Source organism: Seriola lalandi, unplaced genomic scaffold, assembly GCF_002814215.2.
Source record: "Seriola lalandi dorsalis isolate HSWRI2012SDOR001 ecotype SW California unplaced genomic scaffold, Sedor1 jcf7180002054353, whole genome shotgun sequence".
Taxonomy (NCBI): domain Eukaryota; kingdom Metazoa; phylum Chordata; class Actinopteri; order Carangiformes; family Carangidae; genus Seriola; species Seriola lalandi.
The window spans coordinates 1,348,588-1,360,519 of NW_019524906.1; the positions used below are offsets into that span (position 1 = coordinate 1,348,588).

Below are 11,932 nucleotides of genomic sequence, written 5' to 3' on the forward strand. Positions count from 1 at the left end.
TAATGTAAATTAAACCTCCACTGCACCTCAAAAGTGCCTGTCTTAGTAAGCCTTTCTGTCACGTTTTACTGTTACTGTTGTACTCTTCTGTCCCCTCTTTGTGTAATTTCTGTAATTGTATTCTGTAGATTCTACAAGATTTTGGATTGGTTAAATAAATCCCTGCCTTTGCTAAATCCCTGTGTTTTCAGCATTCAGTTTAACCATCCCCCTCCTCCGGCTTCACCAGTGCTGGTTGGATGAGGAACAACAATAGGATAATGGTTAGCTATTGATCTGCCTTCAAAGAGCTGTGAGGGCCTGAATGTGTTGTGCCATGACTTCTCCTCAGCATCTAGTGGCTCTTCCCTCCCTCTCCTCCACTCTGAACCCCCTCGCTCTGCTGGACACAGGTCTCTGCTATCGACAGCAGGGGGCACTGTTGCTCTGTCAGCACAGACAGGACAAGGGAGGGAGAGGTGTGCTGCTGCTGCTGCTGCTGTTGCTGCTGCTGCTGCTGTGGTAGTAGTGAGGCCTTTGTGTCCCCATCTCCACTGGGTTCCATGTGCTCCTCTTGCTCTCTGCTTTTTCGTATGCAGCTGTAATGTAGTTGGCTGGATGCCCGAGCGTGTTGTTGTCGCTTGGTTCTCAGTTATTGATCAGAGGAAAAGCTCCCAGCAGAACAAAGAGCATGTCCAGACATCTCACCCGCCTCTCCTGTTGGTCAGAGAAACACAGACTCTAGGCTCAGGCTAAGAGTAACAATGACATGTCTCCCTACAGGCCTCCAACATCTGTGCAAAAAATATAGACCTGGGCCAGGAAGACCTGAGTATCTACTGCCGAGCGTCTTGCATTTCACCTTCAGGAGGGGTCAAGGCCCCGCTCTCTCTGTCTGCATTGATTAATTTTTCAATTCATTAGTTTGCCGTATGATCAGGCTGAGCTGCTCTCTGAAATGGCTGGCCATCAGGGAATACCTTTGGCCGAGGAATGAAGGAGACTACAGGAGGAGGGGGGGAGGTAGAGGCGGAGAATTGGAAAGCCTTGTTGTTTTTTTCATAGGCTGCGTTGTTTTCTTTATGACGGCCTTGTGTGTGCAGGATGGGGCTTGGATAATAAGGCTATGTGCTGTTCTGTTGTCAGATTTATTGCCGTTCTTTCGCCCTTGTTGCTTCCGTGTGCCGGCGTAGAGGGGATGTGAGAGAGAGTAGAGGCAGACACAAAGGAGGTGAGTTGGGAGAAAAAAATCGGAATCAGTGGTTACTTGGGTGGTGAAGCATAATTCAGATACCGTCCAACAAAAACGTCAAATCTTTGGTGTCTCTTTACTTTGTCAGATGCCGTAAAAATGATTTTCTCTCAAAAAAGACAGAATTAATGATTGTCCTTATGTGAGTAATGCAGAGTGAGCCTGACTTCACTGTTCACCTTTTAGATTATGTTTGTTTCAGGTGAGAGCTTGAAATTCTGACTGACAAAAAAGATGATTGCATGGCACAAAGGATTTTCAGGCAGAGGACACATTCAGACGGCCCAGGCCAGGTAGGGTTGTTATAGACAGGTTTCACAGCCAATCTCCCGTGCTGCCTGTTGTTCCAACCTGGTTCCCCGGCCCTCTGAAGGTCCTCTCCTCCTCTCAGGCCTTGGAGAAGGTAGTGGCGGATGTGCCTGGCTGCCCGGGGCTGGTACCGTGGTCATCGTGCCAGCGGTCCACGCAGCGGCGGCGCGCATTCATGAAGAAGTTGCTGACGGTGCTGAGCTCCAGGCCGAGCTGCTGGGAGATGGTGATCTGCATTTCCTTGGATGGACGCTTGTTCTCCTTGAAGATGGCGATGAGTGTGCGGCGCTGCAGGTCAGTGAAGACCAGACGCTGTTTCTTGGGCGCCGTGTTGCGGTCCTTGTGTTGCTCCTGCTCTTTGCGCTTGCAGGCTTGGTGTGGATGGCAGCGGTGGGAGGGATGGGGATAAGAGTGGGAGGCAAAGAGGGGAAAGAAAACACAAAGCAAGGTAAATATACAAAAGTGATTATTTTCATGACTAAATAACAAAGACGAGCGGTGGAGGGAGGTAAAGTAACTAAGTGTATCATTATCCAATACTTAAACACAAAACTTAGTTTATACATCAGAGATACAGCAGTGATTCTACAGCTCCATCTCTATTGCCATATTAAAGTTGATTTAAAGCTAATCCATGCCTCCTGCCCAGTGGGAATATTCCTTCCATCCTGCAGAGTGCAGACAGGGAGCCAGCCTGCGGTGAGAGAAAGATGGGGTGAGGGGGGGGGGGGCTGGCTGTTGCCTGCTAGCTGGAGACACTGCTGTTTGATTCAATATTAATGCAGTTTGAGTCGCAATGGGGGACTGAGTGACTGTTGCACTAAAGTAAGCATTTTGTGTGTGTGTTTGGAAATGAGAGAGAGAGAGAGAGAGGAAGGACAGACGCAGGGAAAGAAAAGCTTTGAGAGAAAAGAACAGGAAAGGTGGAGGAGTAAGATCAAGTGTGTGTGCGTGTGTGCGTGTGTGTGTGCGTGTGCACGCGCACGTGTGTGTGTGTGTGTGTGTAAGAACCAAAGAGAAGAGCTGAGAAGAGGAGGGAGGGGCGGCAAGTGAAGGAGAAAGAGAGATATTGACCGACTTTGCTGTAGGAATTGGGGGTTCTCTGTAGGGACTGAGGTCAGAATCCCCCCCCAGCAGGTCTACAGTCTGCTACTTCAAACAGAGCCCACTGGAGCCCACTCTATTGAGCTCTGAGAGGGTATTTATAACCCACTCAGCCCCCCCTTCCAAAACCCAAACACTCAAGAGGTGCATGCACTGGCTGCTATGAGCCCCTTCCCATACACTGAGCAATTTTCAAAAGAAAACACACCGAGTGTACTCTTTTACGTTGGGGAGGGGGTCCGAGGGAGTGGTGGGGTTGTAACCAGCGAACACAGAAATTAATAGTTAATAGAGTGTTGTGTTGTGGGTAAGTGTGTTGTAACTCAAAGTATTTGTAGGAGACGAGTGGAAAGCAGCAGACAGGCGCAGGGTAAAAGGCAGGAACGGCACCCAGAGATGGTGAAGGAGGAGTGGTGTGTGGAAGGTTAAGGCACCACCTCTGCAGCCACATGTTCCCCTGCTGGCTGAGGATCGAATCCTGCCAGAACGGGTCTGTGTGTCCCTCTCAGCTTCCCTACTGTCTCAATAAAATGAGAGCAAATTGGAGAGAGAAAGAGAGAGAAAGATGCCATCCCTGTGGGGTCTCCACCTGCTGCCGTTGGTATTGTCTGATACGTTCATAGTTGCCTTCAATAATGTCTCACTCCCACGCTGTGTGTGTGTGTGTGTGTGTGTGTGTGTGTGTGTGTGTTGATTCATGTAAGGACAGAATTTTCTTCTCTTATGTTCCTCTTGTGTGTGTGTGTGTGTGTGTGTGTGTGTGTGTGTCAGTGCATGAGAGTGTGTGTTTGGGGGGAGGCTGTGATTATGCTGAAGTGGCTGGAGCCAAGCAGTGGCGCTGTGTCTAATTACAGTGGAACAGAGCCCATTGATCAGCCATTGCAGTCCAATCTGTTTACTACAGATGTCTAACCTGCACACAGGCCTATCCATCATATTCATATTCCACATCAACACTGCAGCTATATATATATATACATAACACAAACGCACGCGCTAATATGCCACATACAAAATTGTACAAACGCATGCTTGTATGTATATCATCATATACTGTAGAATACTTTGATTTATTATAATATTACAGGTAGTCATGGCGATGAGTAGGCGGAGGTGGATGATGATGTCATTTTATGGTTTGGTGAAATTATTCAGTGTCACAGTGAGTTAAGTCTCAGCAGGTCAGATGCTACAGTACGAGCAGGACAGACCATTAAAGCTGCACGAAGTCACATAAAGCTTTTGTGAGGAAATCGTTGGCACTGATGAGGCCCACGTTCAGCAGAATCCTAACATGCTGCATCTATTGTTGTCTTTTTCTTTAACGAAGTTGCTCCAAGTATAATGACATAAGAGGCACTTTTAAACCCTCAACATCCGCGTTTCCCGGTGAACCTATAACTACAGACCAAACTAAATGTCACCCAGTAATTCAACGGATAAATACTGGCAGGTCGACTCATATGATAGATTTAGTGGCAAATTGATTTATCTGTCATTCATCAATATGACAACAGCCTCTTTGAAAACACACTCTGGTCTGAGTCCATGATAGAGAACTGTTTATAACTCGTTTTGTGAAATGCGGTTAATTTACTCACCTCATGCTTCTTATTGAAATAGACATAATTTGTGATTCATAGACATTCAACAACTTTTCTGACAATGAGATATCTGACTTGATAAAGATTCAACTATGTATGCTGCTTAAATATATAGTGTGATTAGTTCTGATCAAGACTAAGTTATATAGTCACATGTAATATAATGCAGTTGTTGATATTATTATGTTTCATCATTGATAAAAGTGTAATTGTATTTTCCAGTTTTCCATGTCAGTGTCAGAGGAGATTAAATTTGATCAGTTAAACTGAAAGTTAAACCACTGTTCTTCTTAGTGGTTAAAAGAAGAAAAAAAAACTAACGCACACTAGTTTAAGGTTACACCTAAAGTGACAATAACTGGCAACCAGGAAAAAGAAAAAAATAGAACATCTGCATCCAAGACACAAAACCAGCTGAGCAGATAAAATTGTAATTTACAAACGATTTCTTCAACAACAAAGCAGCAAGTGAAACATTTATCATTTACCAAACAATACCAAAATTTCTGCAGAAAATTCTTGTTTACAGATCACAGTTTGAACATTGCAGTCACAATCAGACAGCTTACGTTCGCAGGCGGGAGGATGCTATACTTATTAAAACATGTAAAGACTTGCAGTGGATCAGAGGTCTGCCGTGACCACAGAGAAGTTGCTGCTCCACTCAGCAAAGACATGCCGTCCCCTCTGGGTTTACCTTGAGTAAAACAGGATTCGTTTCCCAGCAGGACAATGAGCCTAAACATGCATCAAGGCTCTACCAGGCCTGTTTGAAGTCCAACAAGGAGCGGCAAGTAGTTCTGACGTGCATGTCTTTTCCCTCCACACCTCAACCCTACTGAACATGTTTAGCAACATTATTTAAAAAAGAAAAAAGAAATAAAAAAGATTCATGTTCTTCGATAAGAACAGTGATGTCAATTCCCAAAATCCAGACAGAGTGTGAAATGTGAATATTGTAAAAGGTAAAAATACTTCTTTTTTTCCCCTCCATTTTGTTACTTACTCTACAGCAGTATTTTTTATACTGGCCATGCTTTTAGAACAGTTCCACTGTTTTTCCTGCTAGATTAATACAGTCAATATTATTATAAATATAGAGGAATTTCAATATTTAAGTCCAGTCTATGTTTCTGTTTATTCTCTGCAGCTTCTGGTTGACCTGAACACCTCACTTCCGTCCAGTGTGTGACTTTTTTTTCATCCAGATGTGTGACCTTGCACAGGTATGCATAAACACACACACACACACACACACACTATACCTTAAAATATCAAGTGTTTGATTTGGGGTATTTTGCATAAATATTTTAATATGTATTATATATAATTATTATATATATAATTTATGCGATGTAAATGTATTTTTTCTTATTTTATCTACTTTCTTTAAATTAGAAAACATGCTATTTTTCATGAACAGCCTCACTGTCATTATGTGAATTTACAGGCAGTAAAATTCACATGGATCTATCTAGTTACAGGAAGGGGGATCTTCCAAAATCTATTAATGGATTTGATTTTAAGAAGCAGCGAAATCTGTGGGGGACATGCTCGGTAAACTAACTGCTGGTCCGCAGTTTAAATTACATTTTTTAGGACTTTACTCTCTTTAAATCTCTGAAAATTAAGAGAGACAAAAAAAAAATCAGGATGTATACATGTTTTGTGTATGCTATAAGCACATGAAAACTGGCTCAGGGGAGGAGTGTTTCTCTCTTAATGTTCCTCCACAACAAGTTCAGAGGATCCCAGTTTCTCTTGTCCACATCTTTGTGCCGGCGAGTCACGTCCTGCCACCTCATCGACCGCTTGCTTTGTGCCGTTTCGATCGGCAGGTGTCGCTCTCGCCGTGGCCCGGCTGCACGGGGCGCCGTAGTGCGCTGCCTTTGCTACAGGCGCTGGATTTAGTAATCAATATCGATCGATCGGTGAGGAAGGGGGCCCTGATTACTGAACCAAGCTCGGCGTAGAAAAGAAAAAAAAATCGATCATTGCAGCTTTTAGAGCTACAGTAGGCACCGAGCAGAGAGACGGACATAAACTCATGCACAAAGAGCAGCCGGACCAGAGCAGAAATCCTAGTTTGGAGCTGAGTGTTATGTGAGGTTTACACCCCGCTGGTCCACGGCCAGACAGAGATGTGATTTCTATAACTCGCTATATGGAGCCGTGAACGGCAGCTGACCTACTTTGAATGGATCCCTCAGGCTCTTCTCACACATACAAAGACTGGTCAACAAAGACATGTTCATCCTTGGCTTTACTGTTTTACTTAACATACATACATTTTTTATTTGCTATATTCTTAGTCTAATATTGTGATAATATTTCCCATGAATATATAGGCTAGTAGACGCCCTGTTGATCCTCATGAATGACATATCCCGGACTGGACTCTTTGGCCTTTTTCTCTTCAACGATCAAATTCCTTAATGAGTGATTTTTTTCCCCCCAACCTATCCTTTTCTGCTCGGGTGAAAACAGTAGAACTTGGGCCTATTTCATTTCCACTGATGACATTAATATTCTTCGCTTCACGACAAACCAAGCGAGGTTAAGAGAAAGGCCCTGGGTGTTCAATATCGATCGATAGATTCGTGAATAATTCGTGTGTGAAATTCAGTTCGTCCAATTAATTATGCCTCGGAGAGAGAGAGAGAGGTGGTGGTGGTGGAGGGGGGAGGGTCTGTAGAGGAAATTCATGGAGGGGTGGAGACGCGAGAACACCACCAGGAAGGAAGGAGGGAAGGAAGCGATGTGATGATCCAGCTTTCTCTGCGGACTTAAAATCAGAGAAGGGGTTGGAGAGGAAATGATCATCACCTGTTTCACCTGTGCTGACTGTACATGATCCAGGCTGTCTGAGGGGCTCCGCTGTCCCCACAGATGCGAGTCCATCTTGAGCATTAATCATTTATTGATCACCACTGCCCTTCCTGCTCATAATGAGAAAGTCAAACCGCCTAATATTGTGCCTATGAAACCATGATTACACATCTGCATTTGAATTTTTTTTTTCGCACCCTGCTCTTCGTTTTCCAAAGAGCCTCCCCCGCGGTGTGAAATCCAATCATGAAGCACTGTTTGTGATCCCTGTAAAGCAGACGGGGTGAAAGTCTGTTGATTTAATTAATTTACCAATAAACATGTTTACCGGTTATGGTTCGGCGCGTTACACACACACACACACACACACACAGACACACACACACACACACCACACACACACACACTGCAGGCCGTTTATTGTTGGCCAATCCTGTCGTCTGCTTGTAGTTGCTCTCTTCTCCATATTGCGAGAAGCATGATTGGCCAATTTGATGTTTAAGTCCATTTATTAAGTAACGTCTCTGCTGTTTCGCATGGGCTGTTGCCCTAAAGATTGATAGCAGCGTATGTGTCGGCACGGCCCCTCTCTGTACACTGTGGCATTTATTCCATTCAGGCTGCAGGGCAGTGCCAACTCTCTCCCTCTCTCTCTCTCTCTCTCTCTCTCTCTCTCTCTCTCTCTCTCTCTCTCTCTCTCTCTCTCGCCAGGCCAAAACACTTCCAGCTCGATACTCCTTAATGTAATGAGTGAGAATTGGTGTTAATATACTGATAAAGCGACACAATTTGTTTGTTTGCCTTCTCCGGCGACTCAGCTGCGAGGCATTTCTTCTTCAGCACTTCAATAACACTCAACCTGAACTCAGTTACTCCTTCGCCCACGAGGCACCTCAGTCCTCCATATGCGTTTACCTTTAGATTTGCTGTATCATCTATCACAGTCATGCGTGCACCGGAATTTATATTTCATTTAAAAAAAAAAGAAGTGTGTTTGTTGTGTGTGTGTATATAGGCTATAGCTTATGTATATGTGATCAAAAAACATCCTATTTTATGTGATGCGTCAGCTTAAGATCCACAAAATGCACCTGAGAAACGTGATTTTATTCAGCTCTGTTTTCACCCCCACATGTTATTAGCAACCCAGTGTTAAAGAAAAAAAATTTCAATAATCAGTAAAGGCTTCTGTCTGTGATGATCACGTTCCTTATGAGGTTTTAGATAATTAAATGCACTCAGCCATTTAAGCGCATGATTGAGAGAAACGTATGACTGAATTTTAACCTGCATTATTATTATCATCTTTTTTTGCCAGTTTAATAGCAGCCTTGTTCTGCATGTGCCATTTATTTGTATGAGTGGCTCCATTGTTAGTGTGACACTCTTACCCGCGATTATCATTGATTTCATTTATAATTGCTTTGACCAGTTATGCGTGATAGCGGTAAGGATTATGATGCTTTATTTTGTAGCCACAGACAGGCAGGCCCACGCTTTCATTTCGCCACTAACAACAGGTGTGGGACCGCCGTGTGTGTGTGTGTTTCTCTGTCTGTACTTTATGAATTTATTAGGAGATTCATTACCTGGATAAATTAAGATGAATTGTTCTTGAATTGAATCCTGATTGTATTGGTAAAAAGAATTTGGTGAATGTGCCCATAATCTCAAATCAGTGCTTAAAAAATAAAACCACGAATATATACATTTAAAAAAGAAATCAAGGAATAAACTTTTTAACTGCTTTAAACTGCACATCATAAACAATTTGAATAATTAAATATAATTAAAATAACTAAAATAAATGAACATTTAAACAAATAGCATCTGTCTCTCCTGGATTTGGTGGGTGGAGAGGCTCTGTGACCGGTCAATAGACTCGCATGTCTGGGCTTCATGCGTATCTGAGAGCCAGAACAAAAACTCCCTTTTTAATTTACTGAATAGAGTTTACACACGTTGAAAAGCTGCGAGAAAATTAACAGAAAGTAAACCTATGATTTGTGTTTTTTGTTTTTTTTCTTGTGGGGAAACTTCACAATAATCATTAACTTTTAAGTCTCGCGGGACTATCCGGGTACACGGTTAGGTCAAAGTTCGCCCTCCTCTGTATTTACGATGCTAAAGATGAGGTGCACAGATTTAGAAAAGTTACAGCGCAGGAAATATGTTCATTTTCCTCAAATGTTCAGCTGTCACTTCTCTGTTATTTCTTATTTGTCGCAGGAGAATCAGCAAACTGATCTGCAGTCAGGTGATACTGTTGACTCTCTGCAGGGAGACAGACAGCTTTTCAATATGCAGGAATTTTCGAGATTCAATTCAATACAGTTCTCACTCAATCATGTGGAGAGAATCAACAGAAATATTTCCAACCCGGTGCTTATTGCACTGAGCTAACTGCATTTATATGGTCGATTTTCTCCAATGCAAAACACAACATATTCGATTGAAATAAATAAAGTGTCGTGTCTTTATTATTCTGTGGCAAATTGCGTGCGTTCTTTAATTTAAAGGTTTTATACCAACTATATATTAGCATTTATTCCAAACTCCATTCGTGCCTTTTGTACGTTTAGATTGGTTTAAAAAAAATGAATGACGCTGCATTTATTTATTTATTTATTCATTTCAGGTGTGCCCTGTTTTATCTTATTGATTAATTGAATTAATTAAATTATTAGGCAATGTGTGTAAGAATTAAGAAAATAGCTAATAGCAGTAACAATAATAATAATAATGATATAATTCATCATTTATATCTGACGGTGTAAAATACATTATTAAAACTGTAGTGTCTTAATCTGAAATGTTAAAAAGAAAAATATCAACACACACACACACACACACACACACACACACACACACACACACACACACACACACACCTTGCCGTGTTCTTTAAAAATCCTGACTATATGACTGTAGAAACATTAAGTCAGCATTTTCATACCGGCTCAAAATAAACAGGTTAATAATTTTAGAATAACCAGCAGCCAGTTCGTTATATTTAATAACATGTAATACAAAGGCTATATGGGCTGACATCGATTCATTCATCAATTGATTTCACAGTCGTTTTGTTCCTTTGTTGATCTGTGTGGGGTTGGCCAACCGGAGTTTCGGGTTGCATCTGTGGGTACGATAATCTGTGTGTCTGTCTGTCTGGCTGTCTGTCTGTGTGTCTTTGTGTGTGTGTGCGTGTGTGTGTGCGTGCGTGCGCGTGTGGTTTTGTTGTGATCGACCCTGTAAAAAGACTTACAGAGGTTCCGTACAAACCATCTGCAGGCTCTCATTTCAGAAAGGCCCGGCGTGAAGTCGAGACACGACCTGTCAACAGCTGAATCTCAACATTCAACAAACAGTCTTTTTACCTACAGTGTCATTTCTTACACGTCTCGTGCGGAGATTAGTCATTACAATCCAAAAAGAAATACACTTTACACAATGCGTTGCAAAAATGTCAGTTTTAACACCTTGTTTAATCTTTTACTGGATTTCAAATTCTCATTTTCCTTCAAGTAGTGAAGCAAATTTAGAAAACTATTTTATTTATTATAAGAAAAATATGTTTATATTTCTATTTCCTCTGCAATAGCGTATTTCTTCTTGTCGTCTCCAAATATGGCCGCTTCTTTAAAAACATCTAAAACATGCATCAGCTTAAGAAAGAAAAAGAAATAAACTGAATTATTTTCTCTCCATCTGAGAAATGTTAGATTTTAACATCTATTAGAAGATGAAATAAGTTATTTATTTTATAGAAACCTTCCAGTGTGCTCCGGCCTCTCTTCTCTTTAATCGTGTGGACAGTGTCCTTGCCTTGTGTTTTTAGCCTGCGCATTAAACAAGCCATTATCGGGTCTTTAATAAACGATGGCCTGTCAGGACGTCAGATAAGCGGCCAGTGTGTGGACACATCGCTGCATCACTGCTGCTTCAGCTCCGCTGGACACAGATTTATAACCACTCTCCCTCCAAAACTTAATCCGTTACTTATTTCCCCAAAGTATGCGTGGGAGCAGGAAAACCTGCAGACAATCACACACACCTGCGTGTTGACATCTCAGGTGTTTGCTCAATGAAAAATTGAACCAGAGGTGAAGCAGATTGGATCAAATCAGGTTGGAGGAGAAAGTGATGGCAGAATTTGAATTTGTTATTTTGCCTCTTTTGCATCAGTCAAATTATCTGTGGAAAGACAGTGACTCCATGCAGGAACCGCAGGGAAAGCAGTGGAGTCAGTACAGGCGCGCAGGACGCACGGAGCAGACCCATTTTTTGGGGCATCCCGGCGTTACATAACAGCGGTCTGAGCTCCACTGACACAGCGCTGATGTGCTCTGGCCAACATTTTAATTGCACAACAGCCTTCTCTTTGGAACCGCCACTTTGGCTCTTATGTAAACTACCACACTTTGTGGCGGGTCAAAAGCCACAGTTTGATTTGTTTTCTCATCAGCCATCTTCACACAAAGCCCCACACCGCGTTCACCTAAATCTTCAAATCCTGTTTATGCAGCCATTTGACTCCAGAGATCCACGACGAATAATCAGATTTAATTATGATTATCTGAGGTTTGGGCCCTTTGTATTTTTGCCTAGAAGGAGGGGGGCGGTGGGTGCACACAGTGCCATTAACCCTTTGATGCTAGCCGCGTGCATTCAGTCGACTCTGCCAGCAATTTGATTTAAAGGTCATTCTCTCCTATCGATCCGGTTTGGCGAGGGGGCGACGGAGTAGCGTAGGAATTGATCATCTAAAATAGAATAGACGGTATTCGAGACTGTACAGAGTCCAGACCTCTACTGCATTTCTAATTGCTATAAGCGCCCCCCCCCCCAAAAAAAA

At 42.6% G+C, this 11,932-nt stretch overlaps 1 protein-coding gene across 1 annotated transcript in view; it reads right to left on the minus strand.

Moving 5' to 3' along the window:
- Positions 1-11,932, minus strand: part of onecut3a (one cut homeobox 3a) — an 18,520-nt gene continuing 6,588 nt past the window's right edge. Inside the window, exon 2 of the mRNA XM_023408025.2 lies at positions 1-1,911. Coding sequence (XP_023263793.1) covers positions 1,619-1,911 — 293 coding nt within the window. The 3' untranslated portion in view covers positions 1-1,618. The remainder of the gene's footprint in view (positions 1,912-11,932) is intronic.